The 16,210-nt window shown below is 48.8% G+C and overlaps 1 protein-coding gene across 1 annotated transcript; it reads left to right on the forward strand.

Annotated features, from left to right (window-relative positions):
* The first annotated feature begins 472 nt into the window (after positions 1-472).
* On the forward strand, positions 473-15,874 carry LOC146567878 (casein kinase I). Its single transcript, XM_085283555.1, has 10 exons — positions 473-1,090; positions 8,340-8,450; positions 9,872-10,020; positions 10,281-10,509; positions 10,635-10,805; positions 10,900-11,048; positions 12,193-12,358; positions 13,065-13,204; positions 14,206-14,276; positions 14,419-15,874. Exons 1-9 carry the CDS (start codon positions 1,015-1,017, stop codon positions 14,236-14,238), a joined length of 1,224 nt encoding a protein of 407 aa, XP_085139681.1. The 5' UTR covers positions 473-1,014; the 3' UTR covers positions 14,239-14,276; positions 14,419-15,874.
* The last annotated feature ends 336 nt before the right edge of the window (positions 15,875-16,210 follow it).

A 16,210-nucleotide genomic window follows, 5' to 3' on the forward strand; every position in this document is an offset into this window, starting at 1 on the left:
AATATATATAATTTGTCATTATATGATTATTATTACGTTGCCATGGTGTTATAACTCAGCCATAACTTTGATGCATTTCTTGGCTAATTTTTGCATTTCTTGTGTGGTCAACAATCATTTGTTTGTTTGTTTTCTTCTTTTACATGGACCCTTCACGTGGAGGGAGTATTTTCACCCAAAATGTATTTTATATTTAAAGCTCATCCTGTGAACTGTGAGGCGGGATGAAGCCATAAAAACACACATTCTGACAGGACTTGAATGCAGCATGCAGACAGCGCATTGGCGTACACGTGAGGGCGGGTTACCTAACTTTAAAAACACACTCCTGCCACGTGAGAAGCTTCCTAACAGCCAATGAAAAAAAAACCTGTGGTCGGTCCACATTGAGCCAATCAGAAAATAGCAACAGACTTGCGGGCATGGTCCGAAAACATTCACCACAGTAACGCTGGACTCTGTTCGACCCAAAGAAGCAACATGAACTGTGATTAGAGCGAGCGGCTTCACGCGCTCTGCTTCCGTATAGTCACCGAGCCAGCGCTTTATTGTACTCCAAAGTGTGTTTAGGTTTCCCGTGTCTGTATGAGGACATGTAAGTGTCGAGAGTTCACTTTGACATGTTTTTTCCACATCTGCCTGTAGTTGCTAGGGGAAGTGACGTCAGCAGCGAGTGACAGCTTTCACAGACTGGGAGACGCTGCGTACCCGTTCAGCTGTCTGGAGTTGGATCAGAGTAATCGGAGTCCATCGTTAAGTTTGGGATCACAGTGGCCCCCAAACTACGGAGAGCATAGACTACGCGTTTCACGGTACCGGGCCATACCGATATTACAGACTTTCGGTGGTCAGAAAGAGAAAAAGGGGATGGTGAAACCTGCGCTGTTACAGGAAGAGATCGAAAGGGACCGGGCTGTGTACACCGACGGACTCAAAGCTCTAATATTCCTTCATACTGCAGGAGAAGTGCTTCATAACTAAGATAAGGAGACTGTGTCAAAGAGCACCGCGGACATGGAGCTCAGAGTGGGCAACCGCTACCGGCTGGGCAGGAAGATCGGGAGTGGGTCCTTCGGGGACATCTACTTAGGTGAGTGGAAGCTGTCACCTGAAACGTGCCGTTCAAAACACTGCTGCGCTTCAGAAAGTGAAGATTTGGTCACCGCTGCAGGACTTCCGGGTCTACGTGATATTTACTGTTTGTTATCCCGTGTGTGTGGTGTTTAACCCGAGGCAGGTCATCCACCCTGCAGCCCTCACCCACGACAGTGCAGTTAGTGTAACGGCAGAAACACAAGGTGGGTTACACTGGGGGGGGGGGGGGGATGATACAATAGCCTGAAAGTACGGAAACAACAAGGAACAAAACGAGGAAGAGTGTGTACTGTTACTGTGTGTACTGCGCAGGTCCTTTTCTTTTCTTTCTTTGCCTGTCCTGTTTGGTTCTTTTGCATCAGAATTCTTGTCTAAAGGCAAAGAAAGATGCCCAACGGATTTACTTTACCAAACTGACCATCCCAGCCTTGCCTTAATGGTCTATTTGATTCACCTTTTATTGTTTATTTTATTTTCACTTGCTACACACGGGACAGACTTGACTGGGAGAAAGAAAAAGAGCGGGGAAGAGGGGCGGGGATAAAGGGCAAAAACCAACAAAACAAACAGACAAAAAACACATCTATCAATCACCTGGATCACCTGCTGAGAAAGAAAAAAGAGAAAAAAAGCAAAGAAAGAGCAACATAATAAACAACATCATGATGATCTATGGGAATATGACAGTAAATACTAAATATTAAACATTATTGTGCAGCACGTAAGATCGACAGCGCACAGTGTGCTTTAAGGTAGGAGCCAAAAAGGGTGCAGTTTGTGTGTGTGAGCACCCGTGTGTACACCTGTGAGCATGGACGTGCTTGTTTTTAAAAGGTTCCTTCATGTAATGATCTGATAGAGGGGGGGGGGCACAGCCCCGTCCTCCAGGGCATGAAGCAGGTATGGAGGAGATCAAGAGACCAAGGAAGACCAACAGAGGGGCAGCTGCGCCACTGTCCCAGAAAGAGCTGAGGAGAGTCCCAGATGAGGGCTCACTCAGCAGCCGCGGAGCAGAAGCCAGGGGGGGTTGCAGTGACGCGCCCGTGAGCTCCGCCGGCAGCCAGCCGCGCCTGAGTGACCGAGCCCCAGGCCGAGAGGCCGGGGGCACCCCGCCTCCGAAGGAGCCCGAGTGAGCCCCAGGCTCCAGGCCCCGATAAGCAGCCACCAAGGAGTGAGCCGGTGTGTACCCAGGCGCCCACCCCCGGACACAAAGAACCACCAACGCACCGATGTCTGAGGGAGTCCGCCACTGGCAGGGGAAGTGGTGGTAGGGGGAGATAGGCCTCCAAACCTTGGAGGGCCTGAGGTGTCCCCAGAGAGGTGGCGCCTGACACCCAACCTGACATATAGACACAGACATACAGGCACACACAGACACAAACATCCATTCCCACCCTCATGCTCTCATATACACTTACTCCACACTCAACCAACGTGGAGACAGACATAGAGAGACGCTGTACACACGATCACACTCCCCAAGCGTACTCTACAAACCGGGTCTAGGTACCCTTGCCCCTGGAGGGGGGAACTGCACCCAGACCCAGGTGATGTTACCCTTTTCCCTGTGGTGGGGAGAAGCAGACCGCCCCGACTCTGCAGCAGCAGGGAGGCCCCGCAGTCGGACGGCCAACTCCTCCTCCTAGCCCCCCCCCGCTCCAGCAGGTCGCAGAGAATGGGGGTGAGAGAAGACTCCAAACCTCCCTCCACCCGCTCATTGTAGTGTTGATGCATGTGTGTTCTAAGGTGCATTTAAAACCCAGGAGGGCATGGAGCTACCTGCCAGAGAGCAGCAGGTAAGCGCATGGTCCCTCCTGCTAGCCCTCAATGTCTACATGTATTTAACATTGAGAGGTGGGCAACGACGCCAAGGGTGGGGTGTACACCCTGATAGTCTTTTGGATTCCGTGTATCGTGCCCACCCCCAAGATCCTATATGTATGTGTAATGAGAGTGTGAGTAATGTGAATGTCTAAGTTGTGGGATAAAATTGAGGCAGAGGCAGCCAGAAGGGGACGGGGGGGGGGGTAGTCTCCCCTGCACCCTGGTGACACACCTTTACCCCAAGGCCCTGCATGTGTGGGTGATTGTGGTGGAGCGGGAAGAGGGAGGCAGCTGGAGATGGGGAGGGAAGGAAGGGAGGGGCAAATGGCCCCTCCCTGGAGCCAGCTCCCCCGCTGACCGCAGTAGGCACCCCCATACTCTGCAACCCACCAGGGAAAGGGGGCCCAGGCCCATTGGGACCGGGGCCTAGTTCAGCAGCGCCGCCTGGCCCCACAGAGCCCGGGACAGCTCACCTGGCCCCACCACAGAGAAAACTGCGCCCACCCCGTCATCCACTCATCTTCCAGATTACACAAGACAATAGACACCCAGGCTGAGATCTTCCTCCACTTCCCATATATCTCTCCCCACCTGCAGAGTGAGTTCCTGGAGAGAGGAGACCTCCTGCAAGATGTGACAATCTCCCCCACCAGTTGAAGAGCCCCCCAGGTGGCTCGATGCACCGGCGGCACCTTGCGCCAGGGCTGTGGCCCCCCCACCCCCACTAGGTGATGGAGCTGATCAAAGGAGCCCAGAGCAATTGATCTGATGTGGTGGCAGAGGCTGTATCAAGACTAATGTAATCTAATAGATAATTTCTATATTGGTTAGAATTAAGATTATTTTTATTTTTCCAGTTCATGAGGACAGTTTTCTTGGCTATGCATAGGGCAGTGAAAACCATATGAGCTATATTCTTATCTGTAGTGACATTATCTAAGCTGCCCAACAAACACACTAAAGGGGAAGTTGGAATGTTACATTTCAGACACTTCAATAAGTCTTCACATATCTCGCGCCAAAACTTCTGAACTGGTGGACAGAACCAAAGAGCGTGGATATAATTGTCCGGTGAGTTGGTTTGACAGTGTGAGCAGTTGTTGGTAGACGTTAAGCCCATCTACTGCACAGGAACATATCTGTTAGCCTTTGTGTTACACATGTATGTAACCGTACAGCCACACTGTCCACTCCGTGTGGGAATTTCTTCAGTCTATGCTGTTCAAAGGGTCGCCCACTGTGACCCCAGTCCATAACATCAATGGTTCAGGGAGTGGCACCAGTGTGAGCCAGGACACACTGACTATATCTAATATCTAATATGCCAGTCAGCCACTAATATGAACAAAGACTGTATAAAAAGATGGTTGTGGCTTGAATTTTAACATCTGGGCTGCTGCCATCTTGAATTTATTTTAGGGAGGCGGGGTTCAGACAGAAGTTACCACCTACAATGAAACAGACAGCACTCATGTATGGGTCAGCAAGCAGTACCGTTTCAGCCACAAAGTTACTGATGTCTGCATCACAGCAAGCTCACAAATGCTGACGTGGTGGTCGAGGCCCAGCAGCTTCCAGCGTTAGATGCTACCTGATATGATAGAAGCTTAGTCTTCACTTGCGTGCTGAGCTAGAAGTGTGACTTTGTCTCGTCCAGCATGCTGTGTTTTGCTAACCGTGTGTATCACTCACTGTGAGGTACATACGAGACATCCTTACATCAGTTACCACAGTAAATATTTTAAATGTAACCTTTTTGACTGGATTGCATTATGTAAAAGTCTAAACCCTCTGTGCTAGTGTGAGGACGGAGAGTGTGCTTCAAACAAAGGTCACCCTGACCCTGTTCAGAAGGCGCCTGGTTTTGTCCGTCCTCGGGGGGCCTGCAGGGGTTGGCCTGTTACTGCTGCTGGTGACCCCTGTGGCTGGATTTGTGTCTCTGCTAGCTACTGACATTAAGAGGTGTCATTGTGCCAGAGCTAAAGATAATATTCACACTTATCTTAATTCCTTGAAATTCAGTCGTCACTTTAAAATGAGTGGTTGGAGCTCATAGTGGGGTCATATGAACACACCTGATGGGGGAGCAGTTGTTGTCCCAGTGAAAATGATAACGTGTGGACGCAGGTTTCCACGTGTTTCTCTCCATAGTCGAGAGAGTCGGCTGAAGATGAGCCAGTCTGGTTTTCTGTAAGACTGAACTCACCTGTTAGAAAAGTCTGAGGCTCCGGTGGAGCTCAGGATTTATCCACAGGAGATAATGTGGAACGTGTGGAACACCAAACATTATGTACCATCCTGATCTGTTCGTGTGTTAATGAAAATACTGTGTGTAAATGTGTCTCTTTGTTTTTTCCACGGCTGTGATGCTGCTGGCACTTATTGAAGTTACAGGGTGTGAAATCTCACCACTAGATGGCAGCAGTGTTAGTGTTACTGCTGTGTTTGCAGCTGTTAGCTGTCAGTGCTAACATCGGTGGACGCTCACACATGCATGAGCATGTATTCAGACTGTTCTGCTGGGTTCTCACCACATACGTAAAACACGATTCGGTGACACAGCATGTCCATCCTTGCCTCTGTACTCAAGATGGCGAGGTAATATGGCAGCTTCCACAGCACAGCTATGAGAAGGATTGACGTTACTGGGAAATGTAGTTAATCATTGCATGAGTACAGCATCGGTTTTTTGTCTCAGTTAACCCTTTAAAGCCAGTCAGAGCAGCACGCTCCGCTTTGCGTAACTATTTTTAAATCCCTGTAGCACTGCAACCACGTAAGCTAGCGCAATATTTTTCTTTTTTTGCATATGAAACCGGAGGAGTTGTACTTACATCTGATGCCATCAGCTTGTCCTCGGTCACGGTTTCCTTCCACATATAGTTTTGCAAAAATTCTATAAAAAGCGCTTGCAGCAACGAAGACATAATATTCCAGAAATACGCTTTGCTGATCCATCAGTTGTTCGTAACACTTCCTACACTGAAAAAGACGTCAGCGCGAACTATCGCATGTCCGCCATTACCTGCCCGAAACCGGAAGTGACGTCGTTTTCGCGGAAAATGTGGGTTGTTTTTTGTTGTTTTTTTACTTATAGGCCTTATAAACCTATACTGGTGTTTTCATAAGTCATGTTTGACTTGATGCTTTTCTGAATAGTTGCTGGGATGCTTAGAACTTGAATTCCACAGCTGGAAATTGTTTATTTTGATGCACCTGCTGTTTTCTTTGCAAATTTGCATCATAGGATTGTTTTTTGTTTTTTTCCTGCAGTATATAAAAATTGCTGTATCTCAAAAATAAAACTATGAAGACACTCAAAATAAATTTCCTGTTGTTGTAAACTATTTTTTGCAACTTTTTTGTATTTAAAGTTTTGAGGGATGAACCCCTTAAATTTCTCCAAGTAGAAATATATGTAAAAAAACCAAAAACGATTTTCAATTTTTTTGTAGTTTATTGCACTTTTTTGCAATTAATGTAGCACTATGGACTTAATGCATACATATTATTAAAATTTGGGCTATAACAGTTGTATTGATGTATAGCAACTTGAAATACTCCCAAAATTGGCACTACAGCATGTACAAATATAAGATGCGCTCTGGCGGACTTGGTTCTATGGTCGGTCTTAAAGGGTTAAATAACATGGGAGTTGTTAGTGTCAGCCTTGAAGTCACATTCACAGGCAGACGATAGCTCTGTTTGTGCGCCGCTGACATGTTTTAACGGTGCCGATGTCGGCGCGGCACGACTGCACCACCCAAATACTGTACGAGGACCACTACACCGACACTGTGACTAGTGTTGACTGTGTTTAGCAAACTGATGATAGTAAGTTTAATAATAAAAATCCTGTTTGGCTGGTGCACCGAGGGCCTGAGGCTGGCAGGTCCGGAGTTTTCCTTTAAAGAAGCAGGTAAGGTGCTGCAGCAGGAGCAGAGTCTGCACATGTGCTGTGTCACAAAAGCATTTGGAAGGGTGGCGTGAATATTGCAGAACATGCTGCTCCCTGTTTGTGCTCCACTCACAGCATCCACCTCCCTCTTCGAGCACCTGTCTGCTGCCTGACCCTGGTCTGCCTGCTCCTCCTCCATGTCCTGGAGCTCGGCCTCACCTGGGTTCCTGTTTGTGCTGTAGCTGACAAAGATGCAGCTTCTTGAGGATTTGTTGTGGTTTCCTGTTTCTCTGCTGTGTTGTGAGTCCAGCTAAGTCACGATTTATGAAATTTGTTTGTATTTAGTTTATTTTGAAGGTTCAAGGTTCTTTATTTGTCACATGCATAGTTATACAAGTATAACACACAGTGAAATGTAGCCTGACACGCTCCTCGACATACATATACACACACACACACACACACACACATATAGTATATACACTGGGTGAATGTGCAGTAGTAGCAGCAAGCAGGTGAATTCTGTACATTAATATGAATAGACATCTGACTATTTTACAGGATAGGCAATATAAACATATTTAAAATTAAAGGAATTGAAATGTACATTGTGCCTTGGTTTAGTGTCTGGAAGAGTCCTGTCTCAGTCAGTTATAGATGATGTGAGAGGGCGGGTGTGTGTGTTTAGGGCCCGGATGGCTTGGGGATAGAAGCTCCTCTTGAGTCTCTCTGTCCTTGCCCGGAAGATGCGGAACCTTCTACCAGATTGCAGAAGTTGGAACAGTTTGTTGCCTGGATGGGACGGGTCCTTCAGTATCTGCGCTGCTCTAGTCCGGCATCTCCTGGTGTAGGTGTCCTGAAGCGGGGGGAGAGCAATCCTGCAGCAGCGTTCTGCTGTACGGATCACTCTCTGGAGAGCTTTTTGGTCCTTCACACAGCTGTTCCCGAACCACGATGCCATGTTCTGTGTGAGGATGCTCTCCACAGCGCCTGTATAGAAAATCCTGAGGATCTTTGGAGAGACCCTGAACTTCCTCAGTTGTCGTAGGTGATACAGGCGCTGCCTAGCCTTTTTGGTCTGGACCTGAATGTGGGCAGCCCATGTCAGGTCTGAGGAGATGTGGACACCAAGATACTTGAAGGACTGCACCCTCTCCACTGGAGCTCCATTGATGATAATGGGCTTGTAGTCTCTGTGCTGACCCCTTCTGAAGTCCACCACCAGCTCCTTGGTCTTGCCGACGTTCAGCTGGAGGTGGTTGTCCTGGCACCATGATGCCAGATTCTTCACTTCATCCATGTAGGCCGCCTCATGAAGGAGACACACTGACGTTTACACAGCAGTGTGTAGGTGTTGTTGTCCTTCTGTGTGCTGCTGGAAACAGGAACATGTTGGAGACCAGAGGACTCATCATCAGGAACATCTCCATGAATATTGCTGTTGTTGATGTTGTGGCTTCCATTATATCTGTGTGTGTGTCACTGTGTGTATTAATGTGTATCCCTGTTGGTCTTTTTCCAGGCACAGACATCTCAGTGGGAGAAGAAGTTGCGATCAAGTTAGAATGTGTGAAGACGAAACATCCGCAGCTCCACATCGAGAGCAAGATCTACAAGATGATGCAAGGAGGAGGTGACCACAGTCTGTCTGTGTCTTCGTTCTCATGCAGTCTGTCACGGTTAGCTGCAGGACTCGTTAGCTGCAGGACACGTTAGATGGTAAATGGTAAATGGCCTGTATTTATATAGCGCTTTACTAGTCCCTAAGGACCCCAAAGCGCTTTACATATCCAGTCACACACTGGTGATGGCAGCTACATTGCAGCCACAGCCACCCTGGGGCGCACTGACAGAGGCGAGGCTGCCGGACACTGGCGCCACCGGGCCCTCTGACCACCACCAGTAGGCAACGGGTGAAGTGTCTTGCCCAAGGACACAACGACCGAGACTTTCCAAGCCGGGGCTCGAACCGGCAACCTTCCGATTACAAGGCGAACTCCCAACTCTTGAGCCACGATCGCCCGTTAGCTGCAGGACTCGTTAGCTGCAGGACTCGTTAGCTGCAGGACTCGTTAGCTGCAGGACTCGTTTCCTGCTCCTACACTCTGCTCTCTTTATTCCTCCACGTGTAATGTGATGGACACTTGCCTGTCGTTGCAGTGATCCCATTAGTCACCAAACAAACACAAGGTCATGTTGAATGACCTCAGTGAGCCGTGGACCACCGCTGTGCTGCGGTTTAGCACAGAAGGCTTCTGTGTCCACGCCTCGACTGTCCCGTGGGTTGGATGTAGCAGCCTCAGCTCGGTGCACGGCTCACAGCAGTGATGATCAGAGTTTAACACAAAGTTCGTTTCAGTTCAGGATTATCACTGAGAAAGTCAGACACTGTGAATCTGCGGCGCTCCACACTGCTGAGCTCTTCCTTCATGTCCGTGTCAGTGCTGGGAGCACCGGACAGCACCAGGTAGTCCAGCTCTTCCAGGTCTCCCACTGCAGTCTCAGGACTGTGAGACAGGTCCACAGAAGGACAGGACAGACCTTCATGTGGCTGGTGTAGGTGATGGATGCACCAACAGCACTCATTGGCCCTCATGTTCCTGAGTCTAAATCACACCCTGTGGGATGTGATGTAAGCCTGTGACGTAACATCCTTGATCCAGGTCTGAGAGGAGACCCCAGCACAGCTCAGCCAGTGTCAGGATTGCCTGCAGGCACATGTGGGCTTTACACATTGCAGAGATGCTGCAGAGTTTCCTTTAGAGCGTGGAAATGACTGCCCAAACCAATACACAAGTAGGACGCCAGTTTTCATTTTGTCAGCGCCACATTTAAAGGAGGGAGTGAAGTAGGACAGAATCACACTTTGTTACGTGGGTGTGAGTGAAGGTTTCAGTATCAGAGCAGGAGCACTTTGTTACCCCCGAGGACACGCCCTTCATCACTGTGTGCTTATTCTGAGCAGCGCAGGAGGCGGTGATAGTGGAGACGCTGCCAGCAGGAGAAACCCATCAGACAGTGACTGCAGACGCATTTGTTTCTGTGTGGTTGCAGTGGGCATCCCAACAATAAAGTGGTGTGGAGCTGAAGGCGACTACAATGTGATGGTGATGGAGCTGCTGGGACCCAGCCTGGAGGATCTCTTCAACTTTTGTTCCCGCAAGTTCAGCCTGAAGACGGTCCTGCTGCTCGCTGACCAGATGGTGAGCTGCTCTCACACGAACGTGCACACAAACGTGCACACACACACATGAACGTGCACACACACCTGCTGCTCACACACACACACACGAACGTGCACACACACACATGAACGTGCACACACACATGAACGTGCACACACACCTGCTGCTCACACACACACACACGAACGTGCACACACGTGAATGCATGAATGAAGCCGGGCGCAGATACGAGCTGCACTGGACCTAATCTGTCTGTCTTTGTTTGTGGTCCACTGCAGATCAGTCGCATCGAGTACATTCACTCCAAGAACTTCATTCACAGAGACGTGAAGCCGGATAACTTCCTGATGGGACTCGGCAAAAAGGGCAACTTGGTGTACATTATTGACTTTGGTCTGGCTAAAAAGTACCGAGATGCTCGCACGCACCAGCACATCCCGTACCGCGAGAACAAGAACCTGACTGGCACCGCTCGCTACGCCTCAATCAACACTCATCTTGGGATCGGTAACAAGCCTGTTTGTCATCCGCCACGCACTCCTGCTCCTCTTTATCCCACCTGAGATACTCTGCTGCTGTAGTGAAACCCGTTTCCTCTTCATCATCTTTATTTCCGCTCGTTGTCTCCACAGAGCAGTCGAGGCGCGATGACCTTGAGTCGTTGGGATACGTCCTCATGTATTTCAATCTGGGCTCGCTGCCTTGGCAGGGGCTGAAGGCCGCTACCAAGAGGCAGAAGTACGAACGCATCAGTGAGAAGAAAATGTCCACGCCAATCGAGGTGCTGTGCAAAGGCTACCCCTGTGAGTTTGCCGTCTTCAGAGCTTTCCTTTATTTGAAGCCGCGTGATCCCAGCTGCACGTCGGCTCAAACATGTTTGTTTCCACTCTGTCACAGCTGAGTTCGCCACCTATCTGAACTTCTGTCGCTCCCTGCGCTTCGATGACAAGCCCGATTACTCGTACTTACGGCAGCTCTTCAGAAACCTGTTCCACAGACAGGGCTTCTCCTACGACTACGTGTTCGACTGGAACATGCTGAAGTTTGTGAGTATCAGCTGTCAGAGAAGCAGGAGAACATTAAACAGGTTGAACAGGTGTGACTCCATCCTGTGGTCTGAGATGTTGGAGCTGCAATATCACTCAGTTTTTTTCTTTAGTGCTGAAACACAACAAGGATGACCTCGAGGCCCTTTTTACTGTAAGGGCAACACTGAAAGTAGCTGTACATAATGTTTTGTCTGTGAGATGGTCACGAGTCTTTTTTTCTGTAATGGATGAAAGTTAATTTGTAATTCATGAAATCTTTATTAGTTAACGTTAAAGAAACAGACGTCAGCCTGAAGCAAACTGTGTTTCCTGACACAGCAGGTCCTCTCTGCTGCGTCTGTTTACACAGGACGGTGAGATGTTTAGTGACCTGCTAGGATGCATCACACACGGGGACCAGACTGACAAACAGGGCTCGTCTCCTCCTCGTTTGTTAGCTGCTGGTTTGTTATTGTGTGTTAAACATTTAGAAATGATCTGCAATGGTTGTTTGAGTCCTGCTGACAGCTGCTCAGTACCAACACAGCTGCCGGGTCCAGCTCAGTGAGGGCTAACAAGTCATCATCCACCTGTCACTCAAAGCAGCCACGCCTCTAATTATGGCCGACTGTTCACATGTAAAGAGATATTAAAACTGTGCATAGACATGAACACGGGGTTAAAGAGCAGCTCTGCAGTTTGTAACAGGGCACACTGTGAGTTTGGATCATGTCATAGTTTTAGTCGATACTTCATGACCCTGTTTTTCTGTGGCTCAGGTTCAGATGTCTCGGCGTGGACTGTGAAGGTCGTTACTTTGCTTTAGACCAAAGCTGGTGGAAGTCCCACCCTGTCAGTCGTCCATGTTGGCGACAAACCAGGATGGCAAGCCTGTCACATTAGTAAGATGTGTGTGTGGAGGCTGGTACGTGGTCCTGTGATGGCGTCTTTGTAACAGAGAGAGGAATTCGTGAAGGGGAATAGAGCTCCTGCACGAGTGCACGCATTAGTGCAAAAAGTACAGAAGCCTGCTGAGCATAAACGAATCTGTGCCGGGCCAAAGTGCGCGCGATGGTTACAGTACAGGGTTAGCATGCGTGCAGAGGCTAATAAACCCGCAGAGTCTCAGTCGGTCCATAATCTGTTCTGTGACCTGCTAAAGGGAGCCAACCGTGCAGCAGAGGAAGCAGAAAGGGAGCGTCGGGATCGGGACGACCGGTTGAGGCACAGCAGGAACCCCGGGGCGAGAGTCCCTGCTGCGCCCGGGCGCCCCCGAGGGACCCAGGAGGGAACAGTGCCCACCCCGCTAACACCCACCTCACAGACAGGTCAGTTCACTCCAGCTGCGTTAGCATCGTTAGATCACATGTAAGTGTCCCAAATACGCAAAAAATGTAGGAAACAACCTCGGTAGAGGACGGTGTTCTCCGTTAAAGAAAAGGAGATCGTTGGTACATGTATCTGTGCACTTTCATATTTCTGTGTTCCAGATGCTCTATGTTGGTTTTTCTTACAGGTGCAGTGTTGTGCATTTCTATTTGTACTCCATCCTTTTATTAGATTTTGTTCTATTTTCTCCCTCCTTCCTTTTATTCCTTTCTCCTGCCTGTCAGCTCAGATGGTGTCAGCTGTAACTGAAATAACACCAAAGAATAAATAAAAGAAACACAATGTAGAGAACTTATAGAGCTGATCCTGGTGCATTCAGATCACAACTCTGTAGGAATCTGGTGTCCAGACGTGTTTATATGCAGTGCGCACGTCCTGTAGACGAAGAGGAGCTGCTCCTGTAGTGTTGCTGTGGCCTCAGTGGCCTCAGCGTGTCAGCTGATGATCTGTCTGCTGTTGTGCGGCTGGCTCCTTGATGGAGGTGATGGTGCTCTCACATCGTTTGTCTTTCCTTTAACGGTTCAGGTGATGTTACTGTGACACGGTGCAAGCATGTACAGGTTAACATGAACTCCAGCCCTTTGCAGTCAGTCTTTGAAACATGGACTTATTCATCTCACAGTACGATGTGTTTATGGTCTCCAGCTAACACGTCTCCTCGACAAGTGTCCGGGATGGAGCGTGAGCGAAAGGTTAGCATGAGGCTGCACCGCGGCGCTCCGATCAACGTGTCATCCTCCGATCTGACTGGGCGACAGGACACCTCCCGCATGTCCACCTCACAGGTACAACACTCCCTCTGCTCCTAGTCTGTGTGAACCAACAGCACGAGACTCACTGAATATTTCATGTGAGCTGAGCACGCAGAAAAGCCCGCGCACAAGTACGGACGACAAAGCTGGGCTTGTTTGGGTTTTCAGCAGTAGTGCAGCAGTATTACAGCAGTAGTACAGCAGTAGTGCAGCAGTATTGCAGCAGTATTACAGCAGTATTACAGCAGTAGTGCAGCAGTAGTGCAGCAGTATTGCAGCAGTAGTGCAGCAGTATTACAGCAGTAGTGCAGCAGTAGTGCAGCAGTAGTGCAGCAGTAGTGCAGCAGTATTACAGCAGTAGTGCAGCAGTAGTGCAGCAGTAGTGCAGCAGTATTGCAGCAGTAGTGCAGCAGTATTACAGCAGTAGTGCAGCAGTATTGCAGCAGTATTGCAGCAGTATTGCAGCAGTAGTGCAGCAGTATTACAGCAGTAGTGCAGCAGTATTACAGCAGTAGTGCAGCAGTATTGCAGCAGTAGTACAGCAGTATTGCAGCAGTAGTGCAGCAGTATTGCAGCAGTAGTACAGCAGTATTGCAGTAGTAGTACAGCAGTATTGCAGCAGTAGTGCAGCAGTATTGCAGTAGTAGTACAGCAGTATTGCAGCAGTAGTGCAGCAGTATTGCAGCAGTAGTACAGTAGTATTGCAGCAGTAGTGCAGCAGTATTGCAGCAGTAGTACAGCAGTATTGCAGTAGTAGTACAGCAGTATTGCAGCAGTAGTGCAGCAGTATTGCAGTAGTATTGCAGCAGTAGTACAGCAGTATTGCAGCAGTAGTGCAGCAGTATTGCAGTAGTAGTGCAGCAGTAGTGCAGCAGTATTGCAGTAGTAGTGCAGTAGTATCACAGCAGTAATTTTTCTGTAAGCTGGTACTTGTTGTCCTGTAATCTGATGCCTGTGTGATGATGTCGTGTTGCTGAGTTGTGTGTTTGGATTCTGACATATTGACTCTGTTCTCTCTCTTCCCTCAACCTCAGAATAGCATTCCCTACGAGCATCACACCAAGTAGACGCTCGCCATGTCCTCGTGTGACAGCGGCAGCGCGGGGTAAGTCCCTCCCAGTGTTCTCGCCGTGTTTGGTGCAGCTCTTCAGCCTGCTGTCTCGGTCGGACGCCGGCTGTGGGGACAGCTGTGTTTTGGAGCGTCATGGTCTGTTCTGACACTGGCTGCTGCTCTGTGTCTCCGTCAGGTGGTGTCTGAGGTACCATCCTCTGGTCTCCAGCTACGAGCTCCTCAACGAGCACCAACAATACAAGCAGTCCGAGCCCTGATCTCCACCATAACGTCTACGGCTCCAGCTCCAGTCACAGACTGACCCTCTGATGCTTTTCCATTTACCTTTGTGATCTGAATCCAGACTGTTGGTTTTCAGGGCTCTTTACTTTTGGGGCCACTTGAACTAGTTTATCAGGGCTGACCCGGCACCGCAGCAGGCTGATCCAAACCATGAGGACCTCACGGACCGCTGCATCAGCCTTCCTCACTGGACGGTTTGTCAGTGAGAACTCTGAATAGGAGCGTCTCGGTCTGAGGGCGGGCGCACTGTTCACACGTTCAGTTTTCATTTCGTCTCATTTGTTAGTGTTGTCGCCGACAGCCATCCCCACACGCTCCTGATTGATTCAGCTGTTTGTGTTAGCGAGTAACTCTAAACCAGGCATCCTGCTGCTCGTGTATGTGAGCTAGCATCAGCCCAGAGACAGCAGCTGAGAGGCCAGCTTACAGCATGACATCACATTTACAGCTGCATGCTGTTTTCCATCTTTTTTTACCGTTGGCTAAAAATCACTCATGTACTGTTTTTAGTTTATTCAAGCTGGCAGGTAAATCTTTTTGCTTCGGTGAAAAACTCAGCACTAGTTTTTTGTTGTTGTTTTTAAACAGGATTTTTAAAGTGCTAAAGTTAGCAGGCTAGCTGCAACATAGCTATGCTGCTATGGTGGCGACGCTAACATCTTTATCTTATTGCAAGTTAGTAAATGAGCTGCAGGTGTGTAGATGAGCTGATGTCCTTGTTTCTCCTGCAGCGTGGAGCCGGTTGTTTGGGCAGAACCCGAGCATAAATGTTAGACGCACCCGGGAGAGCAGAAGGTTGTCTTGATTTGGTGTAGGGATGGACTTTGGCAATAAAAAGCTAAATGTAACATAAAAGATTGCACAGAGCACGTTTCGATGCATCGCAGGCGTCCGGATACAAGCCTGAGTGTGAGTTAAACTTAAGAAGACACCTTTGCAGGGGTTGGGTTTCCCCCGAGCGTCCCAGGTTTCTCTGCTCTATCACAAAGAAGCACTGTGTTGGGCAAACACATCATTGGGTATATTTCACCAAAAGTTCTTTCACTGTATATATAATATTCTTACTTTTGAGTTCGTATTGTTTCTGCACTGTGAAACATTTATAATATTAAAGTGTGTTTGGGTTTTTGTGACGTACCAGTGGACAAGAGTCTGAACATGATTCAGGAGTCGCTGCGCCTCCTTGAGGGCAGCAAATGAGAAGCTGAAGGACTCTGTCATCCTGGTGCTGTGACAGCACCGTCTGCACCAACCAGAGTGCGTGCCTCTTTTTCAGAAGTAGTGCATTGGGTTTTTATATGAATGCGTCTTACAGTCGACTGTAATAAAGCTCCATCTCTGCTGTGAAAAGGCTCTGCTGTTGTGTTTTTGATGTGAACCTGTGCGCTCTGCTACGCTCCTTCATCACATCTCTGCTGTGTACACATGAGCCAGGAAAACAGACGGAGCTGCAGCAGTGTGCGCGCTCTGATGTTGGTCTGAGAGAGTCACGCACAGAGCAGCTCTGTAACAGCATCAGGCAGGAGCGAACGCAAGAAGGAGCTGAAACGACATAAAGATCAAAGTTTGTAGTGCAGCAAAAATCAGGGTATTGCTCCAAACACATGTAGGAGGGGGAATAACTGGGCAGCTTGAGCTATTATATAATATACTACATGTATTATAGGTAAGTTGTTCACTTTGTC

The sequence above is a fragment of the Mchenga conophoros genome, linkage group LG8 (genome assembly GCF_057382185.1).
Source record: "Mchenga conophoros isolate Kocher_MC1m ecotype Shallow Benthic linkage group LG8, M_conophoros_male_GT1.1, whole genome shotgun sequence".
Lineage (NCBI taxonomy): Eukaryota > Metazoa > Chordata > Actinopteri > Cichliformes > Cichlidae > Mchenga > Mchenga conophoros.